This window comes from Ranitomeya variabilis, chromosome 1 (assembly GCF_051348905.1).
Source record: "Ranitomeya variabilis isolate aRanVar5 chromosome 1, aRanVar5.hap1, whole genome shotgun sequence".
NCBI lineage: Eukaryota > Metazoa > Chordata > Amphibia > Anura > Dendrobatidae > Ranitomeya > Ranitomeya variabilis.
This window is the reverse complement of record NC_135232.1, coordinates 341,715,171-341,740,806: the sequence shown is the minus strand read 5'-3', so window position 1 is coordinate 341,740,806 and position 25,636 is coordinate 341,715,171. Positions and strand designations below refer to the sequence as shown.

At 44.1% G+C, this 25,636-nt stretch overlaps 1 protein-coding gene across 1 annotated transcript in view; it reads right to left on the bottom strand.

The window, feature by feature from the left end:
* AOPEP (aminopeptidase O (putative)) overlaps nt 1-25,636 on the bottom strand; it is an 837,890-nt gene that overhangs the window by 760,009 nt on the left and 52,245 nt on the right. The window contains exon 2 of the mRNA XM_077299600.1: nt 7,485-8,317. Coding sequence (XP_077155715.1) covers nt 7,485-8,257 — 773 coding nt within the window. The 5' untranslated portion in view covers nt 8,258-8,317. The remainder of the gene's footprint in view (nt 1-7,484; nt 8,318-25,636) is intronic.

The following is a 25,636-nucleotide window of genomic DNA, read 5'->3' as shown; positions in this document are numbered from 1 at the left end:
TGTAAAACATGGAGGTGCAAGATTAATGGTTTGGACCATGGACCAGTTTGGCTATATCAGAATACTGGAAGATGTCATGTTGCCTTATGCTGAAGAAGATGGGCATTTCAGCAAGACAACGTCCCAAATTCCAGACCAACAAGTTTAATGATTTAAAGTGGCCAGCCCATTCCCCAGACCTCAATCTGATTAAGAATTTATGGAATGATATAAAAATGCTGTTTTTGATACAAAACCTAAGTATGCAAAAGAACTATGGAATGTAGTCCAGTCGGTTTGGGCTGGAATATCGGGTTGCAGGTGTCAGATGTTAGTTGACTCCATTCTACACAGATGTAAAGCAGTTATAAATATATAAATAAAAGTTATACAACTATATATATTAGTTCAGTGAGTAACAGAAAAGCTAAGTCTGAAAACAAAGTTCAGTTTATACTGTAGATATTCGAGTGTGTAAGTGAAAATGCAGACAAATGCTATTTTTTAACAGCCTATTATTCCTTTTTCTTCATTTTCCGCTTAAAAATGCATATTTTGTTGATGTTTTCATTTGGCATTGTATGTGCCTTTATTTGTAGAATTAATTGCTATTATGAGGATTGAGTTTCTACTCAGTTGTTTTAAGCACACTGCTATTATTTTGCACATAACTGTAAATTTGAAGTGCCACCCCAGCTCTATTCCCTGCCCGGCGCTGCCTCCTGCTTCTTGACTGATGGAACCTGTAGTCACACACTATAGAGGCTGTCAGTCAAGTAAGGAGGGGGCAGCCCTGGGTGAGGTTTAGAGCTGGACTGACAGTGGCTTCAGATCTACAAACAGTTCTTCAGTCTCATTTACCAATCAATTCAAACTCTGATTTCTCATAACTTAGGAATGGACTGGCCACCTAAAGCTATTGTTGGATGTGTCTTTGAAAGAGCTACATGTAGATATAAATTACTTTGGGTGGGAGTGAAATCCTGCTAACAGATTCCCATTAAGAATTGTAGCTTTTGCAGTCGTAGTCTATCACTGATATATTTAGATATCATTGCGGGATCAGGTCCACATTTGGTATAAGCCATTCACCATAGGAGCTTTGTTGGCCATTTGAGCTTGTGTTTCCCAGATATGATAATTTCCTTGGAAACTACAAGCTGTTTTGTTACGTTAGTGGCACACATTTTGTTCATGCTGTGACACTGGATTCCAGCAGAAAATCTTTTTGCAGAAAAACTTGATTTGCCTTTTTCTCTCTCTCGAAGTAACATCTGGCCATGGCATTTATTAGGGAAACTTCATGGCACAATCAAGGCTTTCTTCGTTACTGTACTGACACAGTTTACCACATGGACACTTCATTCCACTATTGTAACTTCCAATAGGGCACTGATCTCACTACTTTATATATTCACTTCATAATACTAGCAGGGTACTATATGGTACCATATTTATTCATAGCTTTGGCCAATATTTTCTCAAGCGTTGTTGTGGGGACAAAGTCTGAAAACTTTGAAGCGCCACACTAGGTATTCCTTACACTGCTACTGCTCTTACTCAGAAATCTTAGTCACATGTATCCCAGCATTGTAAGGGGACCAGGTACACATATGGGTATTATTATATCCTAGCCAGATGCTTCAGACTCATCTTAGGTAACAAAAAGTCAGGAACGGACAAACTACTGTATTACTTAGGAACTATGAAAAAATAGCAAGTGACGAGAGTAATGCCCTCCGGCAAAAAGTAGGTGTGCAGATCTGCAGATCTCACACAGATAAAAAAAAATATATATATATATATATATATATATATATATATATATATATATATATATATATATATATATATATATAGTGAGAATTGTGCATTAAAATGTAACTAATATACTCATTAAAAATGAACAAAAGTAAACAAATAAGTGCCACTTCTGCACTTCTGGAGTGGGGGGGGTGACTGAAGGCTGAGGAGCGCTAGCTCAAAGTATCAGACGCCTGATTTGCTGACAACGTTAATTATCTTATACTTTCACACCTGACTATTATGTGCTTGTTATCTATTATAAGCGGTAACACGTTTCCATAGATGGTATACCACTCTGCCTATATGCAAACAGGATCATATTTCCATGTGACTGGGCTCAGTTCTTCCCGAGTACCCTTTATTCACCACAAGACAGTAGGTCTTGTTCAATAAGGATGCAGTCCCTGCCACTGCAGGGGGATTCAGTTTTATATCCTAGGGGAGGTTGGACCCCTGGGTTGATACATTGAGTCACCCCCCTCACTCCATAATTGGCACTTATTTGTTTATTTTTGTTCATTTCTAATGAGTATTTTAAAAGTTACATTTTAATGCACAATTCTCGCTTTATTATTATTATTATTATCATTTATTGTTATAGCGCCATTTATTCCATGGCGCTTTACATGTGAGGAGGGGTATACATAATAAAAACAAGTACAATAATCTTAAACAATACAAGTCATAACTGGTACAGGAGGAGTGAGGACCCTTTATGAGATATTATATTTATATATATATATATATATATATTATACATATACATACACACACTTAGGAACTATCCAGAGCACTCTGGGAGCCACTTTTAAGTTTCGCTAGTAAACACACAAGAACTATCATAAGCATTCAAGAAAAGTAATTCTAACAGGTAGATACCAGAAGTAAAGCTTAGGTTTATTAGCTAGGTGGCTTCCATTAATATTTTTATGTGATATGCATTAAAACGGCGGCCACTAAGGATACTTATTCCCTCGTTGTCATTTTTAAATGGTGATCAGGAATAAGGCAGATTCTGGAGAACATGATCAGGGCTGGATTTCCCATTGCCCAATCACGTGATCGTCGTTATTCAGTGAATAACTGATCACAAAAAAAGGTGTGCCTGCTATTAAAAATGTCAGGAGAGAGAAATGATGCCCCCAGAGATCCCCGGTACCTCCGCCATCCCCGGGTCCTCCTGATCCGTCCCCCGGCCCGGTGTCATCTTCCTGAAAAAAAAAATTGCAGGCGCCTGCCTAGATCTGTTGGCCGGTAACCAGCAATAATAGGAAATTTTTCCTATTGGTTCATTTTTATCACAGTGATAGGATCTATTACAGTGATCAAAAGAAAAAAAACGTAAATCAAATCTCCATTTATCACCCTTTAGTTAGATAAAAATTCTAAAATATATATTTTTTTATTTTTTACATCCTTTGCAGTATGGGTTAGGGTTGGGGTTGGGGTTGTGTGAGGGTTAGAATTGGGGTTTTTCAAAGGTAAAAAAAAAAAAAATTACAGTATGAGGGCTAGTGATGAGCGCAAGTGCTTGCTACTCGAGTTTGCATTTGGTGCTCCGGTATGCACCGAGCATTGTGAATCCCTGCATCTGTTTTTTGGGTGTCAAACAGCCACAAAACATGCGGGGCAGGGACTTGAGCATGTTACTTAAGCACCCGCAATATTCACCTGATGTAAATTGGAGTAGCGAGCACGTGCGCTCAACACTAATGATGACATATTCAATATGATGACCTAATGCTATCAAATTCTGTGTCGTACCTGCGGGTTCAAAATGCGCAGTATACCCCTGGATAAAATCTTTGAGGGTTGTGATTTCCAAAATGGGGTCACTTGTGGGAGGTTTCCAATGTTTAGGCACATCAGGGGCTCTCACAACATGGAATCTGCTCTCGATTCCAGCCAATTTTACATTCAAAATGTCTAGTGACATTCCTTCATTTCCAAGCCCTGCCATGCACCCAAACAGTAGATTTCCCCCACAAATAAGAAATTGTCATACTCAGGAGAAATTGCACAACAAATTTTGGGGTCCATATTCTCCTGTTGCCCTTGTGAAAATAAAAAGTTTGGGTATTATTGTGAAAAAGTTCATTTTTTCACTGTGAAGCACCTGAAGGGTTAATACATTTCATAAAAGTGGTTTTGAGCACCTTGAGGGATGCTGTTTTGGGAATGGTGTCACTTTTGGGTACTTTTTGTCATATAGACCCCTCAAAGTCACTTCAAATGTGATGTGGTCCCTAAAAGAAATGGCTTTGTAAATTTTGTTGCAAAAATGAGAAATCGCTGGTAAACTTTAAACCCTTATAACTCACTAAAAAAAAGCAAATTATGTTTCAAAAATTGTGCTTATGTAGACATGTGGGAAATGTTACTTATTAACTATTTTGTGCGATATGACTCTCTGATTTAAAGGCATTAAAAGTTTGAAAATTGAAACATTTTCAAAATCTTTGCCAAATTTCCTTTTTTTTCACAAATGAACCCAAGTCATATCGAATAAATTTTACCAGTAACATGATGTACAATATGTCACGAAAAAACAAGCTCAGAATCACAGGGATCCGTTGAAATATTCCAGATTTATAACTTCATAAAATAACAGTGGTCAGAATTGTAAAAATTGGCTTGGTCATTATGGTCAAAATTGCATCTGTCATTAAGGGGTTAAACCTATGAAAGTCAAAAATCAGGAGACATGCTAATGCACAGTACATTGTAATCTAAGTGTGCACCATTCATGGACTGTATAATACAGACGTGTGAATTCAGCCTTAGGGTACTGTCACACAGTGCAATTACGATCGCTACGACGGTACGATTCGTGGCGTTCTAGCGATATCGTTACGATATCGCAGTGTCTGACACGCAGCAGCGATCAGGGACCCTGCTGAGAATCGTACGTCGTAGCAGATCGTTTGAAACTTTCTTTCGTCGCTGGATCTCCCGCTGTCATCGCTGGATCGTTGTGTGTGACAGCGATCCAGCGATGCGTTCGCTGGTAACCAGGGTAAACATCGGGTTACTAAGCGCAGGGCCGCGCTTAGTAACCCGATGTTTACCGTGGTTACCAGCGTAAAAGTAAAAAAAACAAGCGGGAAGCAGACTGCAAGGGACCTGACAGACATCAGATGGTGAGTATGTACGGTTTGTTTTTTTTTACTTTTACACTGGTAACCAGGGTAAACATCGGGTTACTAAGCGCAGCCCTGCGCTTAGTAACCCGATGTTTACCCTGGTTACCAGCGAACCTCGGCATCGCTCCAGCGCCGTGATTGCAAAGTGTGACCGCAGTCTACGACGCTGGAGCGATACTCATACGACGCTGCGACGTCACGGATCGTGCCGTCGTAGCGACGAAAATTGCACGGTGTGACAGTACCCTTAGGGTACTGTCACACAGTGCAATTTTGATCGCTACAACGGCACGATTCGTGACGTTCCAGCGATGCATTTACGATATCGCTGTGTCTGACACGCTACTGCGATCCGGATCCCCGCTGAGAATCGTACGTCGTAGCAGATCGTTTGAAACTTTCTTTCGTCGTCTAGTGTCCCGCTGTGGCGGCATGATTGCATTGTGTGACACAGGTTGTATACGATGTGCGCACAGTAAAGGCCCCGTCTCACATAGCGAGATCGCTAGCGAGATCGCTGCTGAGTCACAAGTTTTGTGACGCAACAGCGACCTCCATAGCGATCTCGCTATGTGTGACACGTACCAGCGATCAGGCCCCTGCTGCGAGATCGCTGGTCGTGTCAGAATGGCCTGGACCTTTTTTTGGTCGTTGAGGCCCCGCTGACATCGCTGAATCGGTGTGTGTGACACCGATCCAGCGATGTCTTCACTGGTAACCAGGGTAAACATCGGGTTACTAAGCGCAGGGCCGCGCTTAGTAACCCGATGTTTACCCTGGTTACCAAAAAAAACAAACACTACATACTCGCCTTTCGGTGTCCAGGTTCCTTGCCGTCTGCTTCCTGCTCTCACTGACTGCCGCCGTACAGTGAGAAGTGAGAGCGCAGCAGTGACGTCACCGCTGCGCTCTGCTCTCACAGTACGGCGGCTCAGTCAGAGCAGGAAGCAGACGGCAAGGGACCTGGACACCGAAAGGCGAGTATGTACTGTTTGTTTTTTTTGGTAACCAGGGTAAACATCGGGTTACTAAGCGCGGCCCTGCGCTTAGTAACCCGATGTTTACCCTGGTTACCCGGGTGCTGCAGGGGGACTTCGGCATCGTTGAAGACAGTTTCAACGATGCCGAAGTCGTTCCCCTGATCGTTGGTCGCTGGGGAGAGCGGTCTGTGTGACAGCTCCCCAGCGACCACACAGCGACTTACCAACGATCACGGCCAGGTCATATCGCTGGTCGTGATCGTTGGTAAATCGCTTAGTGAGACGGGGCCTTAACCAACGGCTTCTACATCGCAAATACGTCATGAAATTATCGCTCCAGCGCCGTGTATTGCAACGTGTGACCGCAGTCTACGACGCTGGAGCGATAATCATACGACGCTGCAACGTCACGAATCGTGCCGTCGTAGCGATGAAAATGGCACTGTGTGACTACGTTCACACCATCAGTATTTGGTCAGTATTTTACCTCAGTATCTGTAACCAAAACCAGGAGTGGGTGATAAATGCAGAAGTGGTGACATGTTTCTATTATACTTTCCTCTGATTGTTCCTCTCCTGGATTTGGCTTACAAATACTGAGGTAAAATACCGACCAAATACTGATAGTGTGACCATGGCCTTAGGCCTAATTCACACATCTCTGTTTCTATGTGTGTTTTTTGTGGATAGAACATGCATCCATTTTAGTCATGTTCATGCGTCCATGTATTTGTGGACCGATAGTCCGAAGGCATGACTGATTTTAATCCAAGTTGCTAATATGATTTGCTCATGTAATTTAATGGTCAGTAAAAAAAACAGACAACACATTGATCTTGTCTATCTTCCACTGATCAAAATCAACCCATCTTTCTAGTATGCAAAGAAAAAAAATGAAAACGTGAACAAAACCTAAGGCCCTATTCATATCTGCATTGGAGACAACTTTAGGAGCTGTTTAGGTGACATAAAAAAAGACATAAAATATAGGTATTTTATAGGTAAAATGATGGACACCATCATTTTGGTCCATCAGGTTTGGTTGGTGTGAACTGCACAGTTGTCCTCAGTGTATTGGCTAATGGATTAACAAAATTTTTCCATAATACATTAAACTCTTTGAAACTATAATTTAAGCATGAAGGAGAACAAGTTCTTTAGTAATATATAACGACAAGTGCTCTAATATTTAAAGTAGGAACATATAAAACGCAGGCGATCAATAACAGAAATGCTCAAACAGAAAGGATGTCAGACAACCCATCATCTGCCAGTCTAGTCCGACATGCAGACAGCTGTATAGTGAGCTGGTCTTCTGCAATACTTGTCTTAAAGTGCTATGTCTGAAAGGAAAGGGAGGGAAATTGACGCCTTTGATCCTAGCTTAAGCTGTGTAATCCTGTTAGAGCCCAATGTGCTATAAATCTGACCTTCTCTGCAGTGACCCAAATAAGAAGAAAGGCATAAAAGGCATGCCAAGCATAGTTACAGTTCTTTAATGGCAGAGGAGTCTAGGCGTGTCATACTTGTAATTTGACAGTAGCGGTTAATTCATCATTATTTTACTAATACTGACCTTCCACTTTGGTCTTTGGTCCATTTTACCGACCTCCCATTTGCTGTGGTCCTATACCATACTCTTACAGCAGAAGGGAAGTCAGAGGGTGTATTTACTCCACATTTGCTGATCTGTAGGCTCCAAGTGTCCGTAAAGAAAATGAGTTCTCCACATCCTGGTGCCTGGCTGCATTGCGTGTAATAGGATAGTTGTTCTTTCCATTGACTCGCAGGTAAAGACACAAGTTCAGGTGGGATTTGATGGCTGTAAGTGAACTGCTGCTCAGATTCACATCTTGGCAGCGTAGAGGTCATGTATATTTTAGAGACCCCGGTGACATCCACTTCTTCAACCTTTAACACGGATAAATTGCAGCAGTCCAACACCAGAACAAAATCCTCACTCCCATGATTCCCTTTGTCACAGCCGTTCCCTGAACTAGTAATCCCAGAAGTCTGCTTCTTGTTGCCATGGTAACCATACTTTTCAGAAGTGCCTCTTTCACCTATAGCACACAAAGTAGAGTCTTTAATGCTACTTTGTGATAAGGATTTACTAAAATGTGGTATACCAGACTCCTGTGCCAGGTCACTGAAAGCTTCACCAGCTTGAGAAGGGCAAAGATTTCCAGCACTGTCGCTTTCACGAGAGGTATTAGGTTGAAGGAATAGCACAATATTTCCTGATATGGTCTGACTTTCAAAGCAAACATCAAGGTCCAGGGCATAGTGTTTTACTAGAATGTGACTTGTGTTAGCCATCAATGGCAAGTCATCTGTATGTTCTGCCATCCTAGTGTCACAAAATTTACTCAAGATTCAAGCAGGAAGATAACATGTTATAGGTGGATTCTGCAATATAAGCAAATAAAACCATTAAATAACTATACAGTAAAATATAATAAACATTACAAAAGAAAGGATGTTGGGAGGATCTCTTTTAATTTGGAAAGTATCTATCACAAATGACAGAGCAAGGAAACAATTATGGTAGTTCCATAAGTAACAGGCAGGGGTTTTTAAGTTGTGACAGATGAATGTGGCCCAAAGTATGCACACATGTGGTGGCCAACGAATTTGCAGGTAATTACCTCCAAAAGTCCTACAATCTTTGAACATTGCATGTAGGCATGGTGTCCATGAAACTGCAGCTTGATATCCTGGGGCTAATGGCGAAGATGCCAGAGCCGCATACCTTGCTGAGCTCCTGAATCTGTCCCCTCCCACACCCAGGGAAGTAGGGAGTAGTTGTATATAAGAATACACCAACCAGACTAACAAGGGAACACGTACAGGGATAAATGAAAATACCAATCATACAAATATGTACTCACAAACAACAGAGTGGAACACCAGAAATTAAAAGAAAGGAATAACCAAATAGAAGAGGATGAGGATATTCACACAGACAAATCACCAAGCAATAATCTACTGAACAATACTCCAAATGACTCCTCAACAAACACCTCCAACTCCACAACAGGTAGTATAAAACTAAAGGTACCTTCACACTAAACGATATCGCTAGCGATCCGTGACATTGCAGCGTCCTGGCTAGCGATATCGTTGTGTTTGACACGCATCCTGTGTAAGTGCCGGCCGTAAAGCAGAGCGGTGACGTCACCGCTCTGCTCTGTGGGAGATGCCGGAGATGTTCGGCGCTGACACAGGATGCAGGAGGAGTGAAGGGAAGCGGACGCCGGGCACCGGAATGTGAGTATGTGTTTTTTTTTTTACTTTTACAATGGTAACCAGGGTAAACATCGGGTTACTAAGCACGGCCCTGCGCTTAGTAACCCGATGTTTACCCTGGTTACCAGGGGACTTCGGCATCGTTGGTCGCTGGAGAGCCGTCTGTGTGACAGCTCTCCAGCGACCACACAATGACGAAACAGCGACGCTGCAGCGATCGGCATCGTTGTCTGTATCGCTGCAGCGTCGCTTAGTGTGAAGGTACCTTAACACTGACAAGTCTGATTGCCAGAGGCAAGCATATATAGCAGAGGGGAGGGTCCAACACCGAACAGCTGAGATCATCAGAGCAAGAAAGCTTCAGAGACTCTGAACTGAACAGATTTAACCCCTTCATCACCCAGCCTATTTTGACCTTAATTACCTGGCCGTTTTTTGCAATTCTGACCAGTGTCTCTTTATGAGGTAATAACTCAGGAACACTTCAACGTATCCTAGTGGTTCTGAGATTCATGACATATTGGGCTTCATGTTAGTGGTATATTTAGGTCGATAATTTTTGCGTTTATTTGTGAAAAAAATGGAAATTTGGTTAAAATTTTGAAAATTTCGCAATTTTTAAATTTTTAATTTTTATTCTATTAAACGAGAGAGTTATGTGACACAAAATAGTTAATAAATAACATTACCCACATGTCTACTTAACATCAGCATAATTTTGGAAACAAAATTTTTTTTTGCTACGAAGTTATAAGGGTTAAAATTTGACCAGCGATTTCTCATTTTTACAACGAAATTTACAAAACAATTTTTTTTAGTGACCACCTCACATTTGAGGTCAGTTTGAGGGGTCTATATGGCTGAAAATACCCAAAAGTGACACCATTCTAAAAACTGCACCCCTTAAGGTACTCAAAACCACAATAAAGAAGTTTATTAACCCTTCAGGTGCTTCACAGCAGCAGAAGTAACATGGAAGGAAAAAATGAACATTTAACTTTTTAGTCACAAAAATTATCTTTTAGCAACAATTTTTTTTATTTTCCCAAGGGTAAAAAGAGAAACTGGACACCAAAAGTTATTATACAATTTGTCCTGAGTACGCCGATACCCCATATGTGGGGGGGAACCACTGTTTGGGCACACGACAGGGCTCGGAAGGGAAGGAGTGCCATTTGACTTTTTCAATGAAAAATTGGCTCCATTTTTTAGCGGACACCATGTCGCGTTTGGAGAGCCCCTGTGTGCCTAAACATTGAAGCTCCCCCACAAGTGACCCCATTTTGGAAACTAGACCCCCCAAGGAGCTTATCTAGATGCATAGTGAGCACTTTGAACCCCCAGGTGCTTCACAAATTGATCCGTAAAAATGAAAAAGTACTTTTTTTTCACAAAAAATTTCTTTTATCCTTAATTTTTTCATTTTTAAATGGGCAACAGGATAAAATGGATCCAAAAATGTGTTGGGCAATTGCTCCTGAGTACACCAACACCTCATATGTGGTAACAAACCACTGTTTGTGCACACGGCAAGGCTCGGAAGGGAAGGAGCGCCACTTGACTTTTGAATGAGAAATTAGCTCCAATCGTTATCGGACACCATGTCGCGTTTGGAGAGCCCCTGTGTGCCTAAACATTGGAGCTCCCCCACATGTGACCCCATTTTGGAAACTAGACCCTCCAAGGAACTTATCTAGATGCATAGTGAGCACTTTGAACCCCCAGGTGCTTCACAAATTGATCCGTAGAAATGAAAAATAACTTTTTTCTTCACAAAAAATTTCTTTTAGCCTCAATTTGTTCATTTCCACATGGGCAACAGGATAAAATGGATCCTAAAATTTATTGGGCAATTTCTCCTGAGTACACTGATACCTCACATGTGGGGGTAAACCACTCTTTGGGCACATGGCAGGGCTCGGAAGGGAAGGAGCACCATTTGACTTTTTGAATGAAAAATTAGCTCCAATCGTTAGCGAACACCATTTCGCGTTTGGAGAGCCCCTGTGTGTCTACACATTGGAGCTCCCACATGTGACCCCATTTTGGAAACTAGACCTCACATGGAACTAATCTAGATGTGTGGTGACCACTTTAAACCCCCAAGTGCTTCACAGAAGTTTACAACGCAGAGCCATGAAAATAAAAAATCTTTTTTCTTTCCTCAAAAATGATGTTTTAGCAAGCAATTTTTTATTTTCACAAGGGTAACAGGAGAAATTGGACCCCAATAGTTGTTACCCAGTTTGTCCTGAGTACACTGATACCCCATATGTGGGGGTAAACCACTGTTTGGGCACACGTTGGGGCTCGGAATGGAAGTAGTGACTTTTGAAATGCAGACTTTGATGGAATGGTCTGCTGGCGTCACGTTGCATTTGCAGAGCCCCTGATGTGCCTAAACAGTAGAAACCCCCCACAAGTGACCCCATTTTGGAAACTAGATCCCCCATGGAACTTATCTAGATGTGTGGTGAGCACTTTGAACCCCCAAGTGCTTCACAGAAGTTTATAAAGCAGAGCCATGAAAATAAAAAATAATTTTTCTTTCCCCAAAAATTATGTTTTAGCAAACAATTTTTTATTTTCGCAAGGGTAACAGGAGAAATTGGACCCCGATAATTGTTGCCCAGTTTGTCCTGAGTATGCTGGTACCCCATATGTGGGGGTAAACCACTGTTTGGGCGCACGTCGGGGCTCGGAAGGGCGGGAGCACCATTTGACTTTTTGAACGCAAGATTGCCTGGAATCAATGGTGGCGCCATGTTGCATTTGGAGACCCCTGATGTGCCTAAAAAGTGGAAACCCCTCAATTCTAACTCCAACTCTAACCCCAACACACCCCTAACCCTAATCCCAACTCTAGCCATAACCGTAATCACAACCCTAACCCCAACACACCCTTAGCCCTAATCCCAACCCTAACCCTAACCCTAATCCCAACCCTAACCACAACCCTAACCCCAACACACCCCTAACCATAACCCTAACCACAAGCCTAATCTTAACCCCATTTCCAACACTAGCCCTAATTCCAACCCTAACTCTAATTCCAACCCTAACCCTAAGGCTATGTGCCCACTTTGCGGATTCGTGTGAGATTTTTCCGCATCATTTTTGAAAAATCCGCAGGTAAAAGGCGCAGTGCCTTACCTGCAGATTTACCGCGGATTTCCAGTGTTTTTTCTGCGGATTTCAGCTGCGGATTCCTATTGAAGAACAGGTGTAAAACGCTGCGGAATCCGCACAAAGAATTGACATGCTGCGGAAAATACAACACAGCGTTTCCGCGTGGTATTTTCCGCACCATGGGCACAGTGGATTTGGTTTTCCATAGGTTTACATGGTACTGTAAACTTAATGGAAAACTGCTACGAATCCGCAGCAGCCAATCCGTTGCAGATCCGCAGCCAAATCCTCACCGTGTGCACATAGCCTAATTCTAACCCTAACCCTAGTTCTAACCCTAATTCTAACCCTAGCCCTAACCCTAACCCTAGTTCTAACCCTAATTCTAACCCTAGCCCTAACCCTAGTGGAGAAAAAAAAATATTTTCTTTATTTTATTATTATTGTCCCTGCCTATGGGAGTGATAAAGGGGGGGGTGCATTTACAATTTTTTTTATTTTGATCACTGTGATAATACCTACCTGGAATGAATCTGCCGGCTGGCAGATTCGGCGGGCACACTGTGCATGCGCCCGCCATTTTGGAAGATGGCGGCGCCCATGGAGAAGACGGACGGACACTGGGAGGCTCGGTAAGTATGAGGGGGGATCGGAGCATGGGGGGGTGGATTGGAGCACAGGGGGTGGATCGGAGCACAGGGGGAGCGGACAGGAAGACGGGGGAGCAGACAGGAGGATCGAGGGGAGTACGGGACAGAACGGCGAACTGGGGAGGAGATCGGTGGCGGGGGGCACATCAGGGTTTCCAGCCATGGCCGATGATATTGCATCAGCCATGGCTGGATTGTAATATTTCACCACTTTTCATAGGTGAAATATTACAAATTGCTCTGATTGGCCGTTTAACTTTCAACAGCCAATCAGAGTGATCGTAGCCACGGGGAGGGGCGAAGCCACCCCCCCCTGGGCTGAAGTACCACTCCCCCTGTCCCTGTTGGTCGGGCAAAATTGGAGTTAACCCTTTCACCCGACCTGCAGGGATGCGATCATTCTGTGACAGCATATGCGTCACAGTTCGGATTGGCACCGACTTTCATGACGCATACGCTGTGTCACAGGTCGGGAAGGGGTTAACCCATGCACTGCTAACAGAAGCCTGCACCATTTAATATGGTAGTGAAGTGCTTCTAATCAGTGCTCGAGTATGCGGTTTTCTGGCCCCTCTCAGTCGCGTTAAACCAGTGACACATACATTCCATGGAGAACCCAAGCGAAAACTAATAAAATAAATAATAAGCATTTAAACATGAATCATTTTTTCTATACACATTTATTTAGCAAAAAAATTCCTTATCTACTGCATTTTGTCAGGATTTTAAACATGGCATCTGCCAATGACATGAAGTAGGACAGGTTGCATGAAGACAGACCCACTAAAACTGTCAGGCTGACTGAGATGGATGTTCATTCTCAGTCAGCTAAAGAAAGGTGCTTATCTTCTTCCTTACTCCACTCTGTGTCCTGTCAGGTTGACTGAACAGAGGAATGCACATTCAGATCCCTGGAGGCCATTGCTCTGATATGACCTCTGTCTTGTGCTTCACCCCATCCTAATCTACTGCTGTCCTCTGAAATTTAGGAGATGTGATTGATAGTAGCTGCCTAATGTTTAATATCTAAATGTGCATTATATATAGTATTTATCTCAGTACATTTCTCGGAGAACCCTTTTAAAGGGGACCTATTGATTATAAGAAAAAAAATGACAGTAGATAAAAGGTATAAGGCTGGAGTCACACCAGCCTTATCACATCCGATGCGAGAGCCACCAGGGCGGGTTTTAGACAAAGTGGGGCCCTGGGCAAAAGTTTAAAGTGGGGCCCCAAATGCAAACATATTGCACCATCTCACAGAAACATTTCGGTTGTATTTACATGTATTGAGTTCAGGCCGTTAAATGAGCATGATTGACAATATTGAAGGTGTTCGACGCTTGTTCCTGAGTTTCTTTTCACAGGCTGAGGGAGAATGATGAGGACAGATAGTCCTCGATACAGTATAATGCAGGTCTCATATAGTACATATGGTATAATGCACTCCCCATGGTCCTTGATAGAGTATACTTCAGGTCCCCTCAGGGTATAATTACACCCCCCACGCACACAGTATGATGCAGTCCCCTCAGTGTATAAAGCAGTATCCATGGTCCTTGATAGAGTATACTGCAGCCTCCCTCAGGGTATACTGCAGTCCCCCTCAGAGTACAATGCAGTTCCCCACATAGAGTACAATGTAGTCCCCCTCAAAGAGTATAATGCAGGCCCCTCAGAGTATAATGCAGCCCCACATACACACACAGTATAATGTAGCCCCCTCAGAGTATAATGCAGCCCCCTCAGAGTATAATGTAGCCCCCTCAGAGTATAATACAGCCATACACAGCATAATGCAGCCCCCTAAGAGTATAATGTAGCCCTCCCACACACAGTACAATGCAGCCCCACATACACACACAGTATAATGCAAACACATATATGCATACACAGTATAATGCATACACATATATACACAGAGTATAATGCAGCCCCCCCACATATACACACAGAATAATGCAGTCCCCATACACAGTAGAATGCAGTCCACACACACAGTATAATGCATATACATTAATACATATGCATACACACAGTATAATGCATATACATATATCCACATGCATACACATACACAGTATAATGCAGCTCCCCACATACACACAGTAGAATGCATACACATATACTGTATACACATGCATACACAACACACACACATATATATACACACAGTATAATACAGCCCCCCCACACACAGTATAATGCAGCCCCCCACAGTTTAATGCAGCCCCACACACACAAGTATAATGCATACAAATATATACACATACACACAATATAATGCATACACATGTTTAAGATTATTGTATTTGTTCTTATTATGTATACCCCTCCTCACATGTAAAGCGCCATGGAATAAATGGCGCTATAACAATAAATAATAATAATAATAATACACATACACATGCATACACACACAGTATAATGCATACACATATATACACATAAATACATGCACAAAGTATACTGCAGCCCCCCACACACAGTATAATGCAGTCCCCCACACAGTTTAATACAGCCCCCCTTAGAATCCTTCCTATTTTGGTTTTGATAATGACTGTGGGGTCACAGGTAATTCTTTTGTAAATCGAAGTGTCAGAAAGTTGACGTGAAATCTCATCTAGGTACTGAGTACAATCTAGGATTACAATCGCCCCATCCTTATCCGCCAGCTTAATAATGGTATTTTTATTATTTTTAATGGAGTGAATGGCACGTTTTTCAGTCGGGAACATGTTATTAGCCATGGGAAAAGAGCCTCCTTATTGTAAGGTATTTTGTTAATATCCCTATGTGTGAGGTCCATTCAGGCCTCTGCCAAGTGGGAAGTATGTAGAGGATTGAAAGCACTGTTTTTCCGAGGCCCCAAAAAGAGAAATGGACAAGTCTGGAGCAGGAACACCCTCAGATGGAGGGGTTCTGTTCTCAATAGATACTTGCTGAAGTATCTTCCAGCATGGAAATCTTCCATTTCCATGCTGGAAGATACCAGCTTCCTGTACAGTTACTGTTCCACTTGTTTGTCTGCCATTCTTCATACCCTGCTGTCCTGATACTCGGTGATCCATGTGTTGTCCATCATCCTCACTCTGCTGCACCATCGCTTTTGGTCAGTGCTGCTCACTCAGATATATATATACTAGCTATTGAACCCGTTCTACGCCCGGGTGGCGAGCATTTATATTGGTATATGGTCTCCATCCTGGTATGTGCTGCTCCCATCCTGTCATGTGCTGCTCCATCCTGCGCCCCCATCCTGTCATGTGCTGCTCCACCGTGTCATGTGCTGCTCCATCCTGCATCCCCATCCTGTCATGTGCTGCTCCACCGTGTCATGTGCTGCTCCATCCTGCGCCCCCATCCTGTCATGTGCTGCTCCACCGTGTCATGTGCTGCTCCATCCTGCGCCCCCATCCTGTCATGTGCTGCTCCACCGTGTCATGTGCTGCTCCATCCTGCATCCCCATCCTGTCATGTGCTGCTCCACCGTGTCATGTGCTGCTCCATCCTGCACCCCCATCCTGTCATGTGCTGCTCCACCCTGCATCCCCATCCTGTTATGTGCTCCCATCCTGCACCCCCATCCTATCACGTGCTGCTCCATCCTGCGCCCCCATCAGTGCAGGCGGCTGTGCTGAGTGCGGGCGGCTGTGCTGAGTGCGGGCGGCTGTGCTGAGTGCGGGCGGCTGTGCTGAGTGCGGGCGGCTGTATGTGGCTGTGCTGAGTGCGGGCGGCTGTATGTGGCGCGGCTGTGCTGGGTGCGGGTGGCTGTGGGTGGCTGTGTGTGGCTGGGCTGGGTGTGGCGGCCGTGGACGGCTGTGCTGGGTGCGGTGGCTGTGCTGGGTGCAGCGGCTGTGCGTGGCTGTGCTGGGTGCGGCAGCTGTGCTCGGTGCGGCGGCTGTGCGTGGCTGTGCTGGGTGCGGTGGCTGTGCTGGGTGCGGTGGCTGTGGTGGGTGCGGCGGCTGTGGGTGGCTGTGCTGGGTGCGGCGGCTGTGGACGGCTGTGCTGGGTGCGGTGGCTGTGCGTGGCTGTAGGCAACTGTGCGTGACTGTGGGCGGCTGTGCGTGGCTGTGGGCGGCTGTGCTGGGTGCGGCGGCTGTGCTGGGTGCGGAGGCTGTGCGTGGCTGTGCTGGGTGCGGTGGCTGTGCTGGGTGCGGTGGCTGTGGTGGGTGCGGCGGCTGTGGTTGGTGCGGCGGCTGTGGGTGGCTGTGCTGGGTGCGGCGGCTGTGGACAGCTGTGCTGGGTGCGGTGGCTGTGCGTGGCTGTGCTGGGTGCGGTGGCTGTGGTGGGTGCGGCGACTGTGGGTGGCTGTGCTGGGTGCGGCGGCTGTGCTGGGTGCGGTGGCTGTGCTGGGTGCAGCGGCTGTGCGTGGCTGTAGGCGGCTGTGCGTGGCTGTGGGCAGCTGTGCGTGGCTGTAGGTGGCTGTGGGTGGCTGTGGGTGGCTGTGGGTGGCTGTGCTGGGTGCGGTGGCTGTGCTGGGTGCAGCGGCTGTGCGTGGCTGTAGGCGGCTGTGCGTGGCTGTGGGTGGCTGTGGGCGGCTGTGCGTGGCTGTAGGCGGCTGTGCGTGGCTGTGCTGGGTGCGGTGGCTGTGCTGGGTGCAGCGGCTGTGCGTGGCTGTAGGCGGCTGTGCTGGGTGCGGCGGCTGTGCGTGGCTGTGCTGGGTGCGGCGGCTGTGCGTGGCTGTGCTGGGTGCGGCGGCTGTGCACGGCTGTGCTGGGTGCGGCGGCTGTGCGTGGCTGTGCTGGGTGCGGCGGCTGTGCGTGGCTGTGCTGGGTGCGGCGGCTGTGCGTGGCTGTGCTGGGTGCGGCGGCTGTGCTGGGTGCGATGGCTGTGCTGGGTGCGTCGGCTGTGCTGGGTGCGTCGGCTGTGGACGGCTGTGCTGGGTGCGGCGGCTGTCGCCACCTGATTCATTTCCGCCGCCATTTTCTTGGTCCTGCTCCCGGAATCGGCGCCTGCGCAGTCCGCGCTTTCCGGCGCCATTTTCTTGAAGACACACTGCAATGTGTCTTCAATAAAATGGCGCCGGAAAGCGCGGACTGCGCAGGCGCCGATTCCGGGAGCAGGGGGACATTCATGGCCCGGAATCGCGTCGGTGGAACGGGACAGGTAAGTATACTCACCCTCCGCCTCCTGGCTCGTCCCTGCTTCTCCGTTGGAGATCGCGGTGTGCATTCAGCGCTTACGCATACCGCGATCTCCTGGGAGCGTCGCTCTGTGGGGTCCAGACTGCGCCGGCGCTTGCGCAGTCTATAAAGGCTTCGGACAGAGTGACGCTCCCAGCGTTATATTATAGATAACTTATGGAAACCATCTCACCAAGTGAACCCATAGCATAGGGATTTACCCTGTGTGCCTGAGCAAGTTGTAAGACCCTTGGACACCCACTGAGCCACTATTATATTGGACCATGTAGACAATGGCAGCAAAACAGTAAAACAAAGAGAAGGGCACAGCGGCCAGATTACTGAAAAAAAAAACATTCTCTCATTTTCACTTCCACAAACTAAACCAATGCAATTATTGTGCTGCTTAAGCCTGGGTGACATGCTGCATCATGTTTCTATTAATTTATTTTTAGCACTTTGTATTAATATATTGAAATTAGGAATATTTGCTTCATAAAATTGAGGGTTTTAAAGTCTATTATTCATTTAAAAAGTTCACATTTTGCAGCTATTTTAAAGCCTGCAGCATAATGAAGTTTTACATAGTTCTAGAATATCATGTCTCTAAAATCGGTGCTTCTTATAAATTATGAGAAAATGAGCCAATTTACTAGAAGTGCATTCTAAGTATTCCTTAGAGATTACACAAGATGATTTTTCAAGTTTATTGTTAAATACTCGAGGTATATCGTTGCATCTTAATAGCAGAAAAACCCATTAACATTCTGAGAAGCGATCATTTGATAGCAAACAGAGTCTGTTTCTTTGGAAAAGTAAATATGAAAAGAAATACACAAAAAAAGAAACCGTATAATGTGGTAATACAAAATACAAAACAAGATAAAATAATTTTAGGAAGATCTGCTAATATTATCAAAACAGCTATTGATGTCACTGTCTTGACAAGTATGACCACAACACTATTTAACACTTTATTCTAAATTATAGTATCTCAATCAATTCTTCCCGCACTAAGAATTTCTTTAACAAGGACCTGTTACTTTGCATATATAAGTACCATTTCACATGTTCAAAATGTCTCTGCTCTTATGACTCTGGTGATATTGTTTTTTGTTTTTGCATCTCTCCATCCCGGAGATATATGACACCCTCTTCCTTATATGTTCACTCAGTCTCGTTAGCCAAGGGAATGAGATCCTCAACTATTTTTTGTAGGTGTCTTCTTGAGGATTACCCCATTGGCTAACAATAATGGATTTACATACAGGGTGCAAAAAAGAAAATGGGGTTATAGCTAAACAACAAAAATGCACAGGAACAAAAAAAAACACTAGATTTGGAGGAAAAGTAGGATTTAGACCAAGGAAAATATCTATGACAAGTGACATGTCCTCTTTAACCCCTTTACCCCCGAGGGTGGTTTGCACGTTAATGACCGGGCCAATTTTTACAATTCTGACCACTGTCCCTTTAGGAGGTTATAACTCTGGAACGCTTAAATGGATCCTGGGGATACTGAAACTATTTTCTCGTGACATATTGTACTTCATGATAGTGGTAAAATTTATTTGATATTACCTGCGTTTATTTGTGGAAAAAAATGGAATTTTGGCGAAAATGATGAAAATTTCACAATTTTCCAACTTTGAATATTCATGCCCTTAAATCACAGAGATATGTCACACAAAATAAATAATAAGTAACATTTCCCACATGTCTACTTTACATCAGCACAATCTTGGAACCACATTTTTTTTTTGTTAGGAAGTTATAAGGGTTAAAAGTTGACCAGCGATTTCTCATTTTTACAACACCATTTTGTTTTTTAGGGACCACATTACATTTGAAGTCACTTTGAGGGGTCTATATGATAGAAAATACCCAAAAGTGACACCATTCTAAAAACTGCACCCCTCAAGGTGCTCAAAACCACATTCAAGAAGTTTATTAACCCTTCAGGTGCTTCACAGGAATTATTGGAATGTTTGTTTTTTTTTAAAATGAACATTTAACTTTTTTCACAAAAAATTTACTTCAGATCCAATTTGTTTTATTTTACCAAGGGTAACAGGAGAAACTGAACCCCAGAAGTTGTTGAACAATTTGTCTTGAGTACGCTGATACTACATGTGTGGGGGTAAACCACGCTTGGAAGGGAAGGAGCGCCGTTTTGACTTTTCAGTGCAAAATTGGCTGGAATTGAGATTGGACACCATGTCGCGTTTGGAGAGCCTAAACAGTGGAAACCACCCACAAGTGACACCATTTTGGAATGCAGACCCACTAAGGAACTTATGTAGATGTGTGGTGAGCATTTTGAACCCCCAAGTGCTTCACAGAAGTTTATAATGTAGAGCCGTAAAGAGAAAAAAAAATTTTTCACAAAAATGATTTTTCGCCACCAATTTTTTATTTTCCCAAGGGTAACAGGAGAAATTGGACCCCAAAAGTTGTTGTGCAATTTGTGCAGAGTATGCTGATACCACTTATAAGGGGGGAACCACCGCTTGGGCGCATGGCAGAGCTCGGAAGGGAAGGAGCACCATTTTGGAATGCAGACTTTGATGGAATGGTCTGCGGGCATCATGTTGCGTTTGCAGAGCCACTGTTGTGCCTAAAGAGTAGAAACCCTCCACAAGTGACATCATTTTGGAAACTACACACCAAGGAACTTATCTAGATGTGTTGTGAGAACTTTGAACCCCCAAGTGCTTCACTAAAGTTTATAACGTATAGCCGTGAAAATAAAAAATCATTTAATGGAAGGAGCACTGTTTTACTTTTTCAATGCAGAATTGGCTGGAATTGAGATTGGTCACCATGTCGCATTTGGAGAGCCCCTGATGTACCTAAACAGTGGAACCCCCCAATTCTAACTCCAACCCTTACCCCAACACACCCCTAACCCCAACCCTAACCCCAACACACCCCTAACCTTAATCCCATTCCTAAACACAACCCTAACCCCAACACACCCCTAACCCCAACACACCCCTAACCACATCCCCAACCCTAACACACCCCTAACCCTAATTCCAACCCTAACCCTAATCCCAGCCATAAACGTAATCCAAACCCTAAGCTCAACTCTAGCTCCAACCCTAACTTTAGCCCCAACCCTAACCCTAACTTTAGCCCCAACCCTAACCCTAATTTTAGCCCCAACCCTAACCTTAACCCTAATGGGAAAATGGAAATAAATACTTTTTTTAATGTATTATTTTTCCCTAACTAAGGGGGTGATAAATGGGGGTTTGATTTACTATTTATAGTGGGGTTTTATATCGGGTTTTTATATTTGGCAGCTGTCACACGCTAAAAGTGTTTATTGCAAAAAAATAGTTTTTGAATAACCACATTTTGAGAGTTATAATTTTTCCATATTTTGGCCCACAGAGTCATGAGGTCTTGTTTTTTGTGGGACAAGTTGACGTTTTTATTGGTACCATTTTCGGGCACATGACATTTTTTGATCGCTTTTTGTTACGATTTTGGGGAGGCAGAATGTACAAAAAACAGCAATTCATTAATTTCTTTTGGGTGGGGTGTTTATACTGTTCCACGTGTGGTAAAATTGATAAGGCAGTTTTATTCTTTGGGTCAGTACCATTACATCGATACCTCATTTATATTTTTTTTATGTTTTGGCACTTTTATACAATAAAATCTATTTTATATAAAAAAAATAATTGTTTTTGCATCGCTTTATTCTGAGAGCTATAACTTTTTTTTTTTTTTGTTGATGATGCTGTGTGGCAGCTAGTTTTTTGCGGAACAAGATGATGTTTTCAGCGGTATCATTTTTATTTACATCCGTCTTTTTGATCGCGTGTTATTCCACTTTTTGTTAGGCAGTATGATAATAAAGCATTGTTTTTTGCTTCGTTTTTTATTTATTTTTTTATGGTGTTCACAGAAGGAGTTAACTGGTGGGACAGTTTTATAGGTCGGGTCGTTACGGTTGCGGGGATACCAAATATGTGCACTTTTTTTTTTTTTCTTTTATTTACATAGAGAAATGTATTTATTGGAACAATATTTAATTATTTTTTTCTTTAATTTAGGAATTTAAAAAAATATATTTTTACACAGTCTAATATTTTTGGTTTTACTTTTTTACTTTATCCCAGAATGGGACATCACTCTATAGTGTCAGATCGCTGATCTGACACTTTGCACAGTACAGTGTTAGATCAGCGATCTGACAGGTAGTGCAAAAGGCTTGCCGGCGCCTGCTGTCAGCAGGCACTGACAAGCCACCTCCCTGCAGGACCCCGTGGCCATCTTGGATCCGGCGGCCTGCAGGGAGGAGACAGGAGGAGACGCTCGGAACAACGCGATCACATCGTGTTGTTCTGAGGGTCTCAGGTAAGCACGCAGGGAGCCCCCTCCCTGCCGATGCTTCCCTATGCCACCGGAACACTGCAATCTTGTTTGATCGCAGTGTTCCAGGGGTCTAAGTGCCGAGAGCGGTCCGTGAGCGCGGCTGATAGCATATGACGTACTATCCTGTCGATGGTCATACCGGTCCAGGTCACCTCGACAGGATAGTATGTCTGATGTCAGAAAGGGGTTAATAGTTGAAAGATGATTGTAGATGACCTGAGACATAGATGTAGAGTGAAGCAAACCAAACATTTAACTGTACACTTAACCCAAAAGAAACACTTCAAAACAAAGTTTTCTTTTTTGCTGCAACAATATTGCTTCGGGTAAGGAATAGTGATGAGTAGTGTTGAGCATTCCGATACTGCAAGTATCGGGTATCGGCCGATATTTGCTGTATCGGAATTTCCGATACCGAGATCCGATACTTTTGTGGTATCGGGTATCGCAACAACATTAATGTAATAATGTGTAAAAGAGAGAATTAAAATAAAAAATATTGCTATACTCACCTCTCCGACGCAGCCTGGACCTCAGCGAGGGAACCGGCAGCGTTGTTTGTTTAAATTTCGCGCTTTTACTTGGTTACGTGAAGTCCCGGCTTGTGATTGGTCAGGGCGGCCATGTTGCCGGGACGCGGACCAATCACAGCAAGCCGTGACGAAATTACGTCACGGCTTGCTGTGATTGGTCCGCGTCCCGGCAACATGGCCGCCATTAACCAATCACAAGCCGTGATGTCACGGGAGGCTGGACATGCGCGTATTTTAAAAAGCGCGCGTGTCCAGCCTCCAGTGACGTCCCGGCTTATGATTGGTCATGGCGCCATGTTGCCGGGACGCGGACCAATCACAGCAAGCCGTGACGAAATTACGTCACGGCTTGCTGTGATTGGTCCGCGTCCCGGCAACATGGCCGCCATTAACCAATCACAAGCCGTGACGTCACGGGAGGCTGGACATGCGCGTATTTTAAAAAGCGCGCGTGTCCAGCCTCCCGTGACGTCACGGCTTGTGATTGGTTAATGGCGGCCATGTTGCCGGGACGCGGACCAATCACAGCAAGCCGTGACGTAATTTCGTCACGGCTTGCTGTGATTGGTCCGCGTCCCGGCAACATGGCCGCCCTGACCAATCACAAGCCGGGACTTCACGTAACCAAGTAAAAGCGCGAATTTTAAACAAACAACGCTGCCGGTTCCCTCGCTGAGGTCCAGGCTGCGTCGGACAGGTGAGTATAGCAATATTTTTTATTTTAATTCTTTATTTTACACATTTATATGGATCCCAGGGTCTGAAGGAGAGTTTCCTCTCCTTCAGACCCTGGGAACCATCAGGAATACCGTCCGATACTTGAGTCCCATTGACTTGTATTGGTATCGGGTATCGGTATCGGATTGGATCCGATACTTTGCCGGTATCGGCCGATACTTTCCGATACCGATACTTTCAAGTATCGGACGGTATCGCTCAACACTAGTGATGAGCGAATATACTCGTTACTCGAGATTTCCGAGTATTTTTTAGTGCTCGGAGATTTAGTTTTTATCGCCGCAGCTGAATGATTTATATCAGTTAGCCAGCATTAGTACATGTGGGGGTTGCCTGGTTGCTAGGGAATCCCCACATGTACTTATGCTGGCTAACAGATGTAAATCATTCAGCTGAGGTGAGGAAAACTAAATCTCCAAACACTAAAAAATACTCGGAGGTCACCTGAGCGTGCTCGAGAAATCTCGAGTAACGAGTATATTCACTCATCACTAGTAAGGACATCCTTAAAGCTGTCAGCAGGATTTTGCTCAGTAAACTACAGACGCTGTCAGGTTGGTGCCGTTATACTGATTAAAATGATACATTGGTTGATGAAATCCTTCTTGTTTTTGTTGTTTGAGCTATATTTGTAGTTTTAAGTTAATTACATTTTCGTGCTCCGGAGCGGCCTGTAGGCGACCAGTGGGCAGGGCTTTATGTGGTGCCCTGCTTAGATATTCATCTGTATTGGCTCATGACAGGTCACTGATCCTTCAGTGACCTGTCCCCTATTTTACATACTGCATATACTATTGTAAGGTTACAACATTTTTTTTTACTTAATCAAAATAGCGAAGTTGGCGGCGCCTGCTCTGTAAAACTAGGAAAAGTTGATCACTGGATGTTTCAAATCAGAAAGTTGATAACATAGAGAACCCCATAAAGTGGCTAAATAATATAATATAAAACATAACTCTTAATCTAAACAATTAAATGACAAGACAACAACAAACACCATACATGCAGTATATGAAAAGTGTTCTCTAAGTACACCCTAAGATAAACACCCTCGTCTCCACACCTGCCTATCAGCGGAGGTTGGCAGCCTATATATATTGCGTGTGATGGCGCCCCCGCTCCTCGATGGCTGACCCTGAGTATCCTGGATGTCCCTATAATAGTGCACCATCTACTGCGCAAGCGCTGCTACCAGGGCCATTTTGAAGGAGATTATATATATCTGCATCAAAATGGAGAAATAAAAAATTTTTACCCCACGATACTATAGGAATAAAAGCATAAATGCATATATCATGCCACCGGCGCTATTTTGACTAAGTTGAATTTTTTTTGTAACACCACAATAGTATATGCAGCATGCAAAATAGGGGGCAGGTCCGTGAGGTATCAGTGGCCTGTCATAAGCCCATAATGAAGCCCAGTTACAGAAGAAGAAGTAAGCAGGCTCCTTGCATCTTCTCGCCCGACCACTTGCACCAGCGACCCCATTCCGTCGCATCTCCTCCAGTCCCTTTCCCCGGCTGTCACCTCTCACCTAACAAAAATATTCAACCTTTCCCTCACTTCCGGTATTTTTCCCTCCTCATTTAAGCATGCCATCATACATCCACTACTTAAAAAGCCCTCCCTCGATCAAAATTGTGCCGCTAATTATAGACCTGTCTCTAATCTTCCCTTCATCTCTAAACTCCTGGAACGCCTGGTCCACTCCCGTCTTACCCGCTATCTCTCAGATAATTCTCTTCTCGACCCTCTTCAATCTGGTTTCCGCTCTTTACACTCTACTGAAACTGCCCTCACTAAAGTCTCTAATGACCTACTAACAGCTAAATCTAATGGTCACTATTCCATGCTAATTCTCTTGGATCTCTCCGCAGCATTCGACACTGTGGATCATCAGCTCCTCCTCAC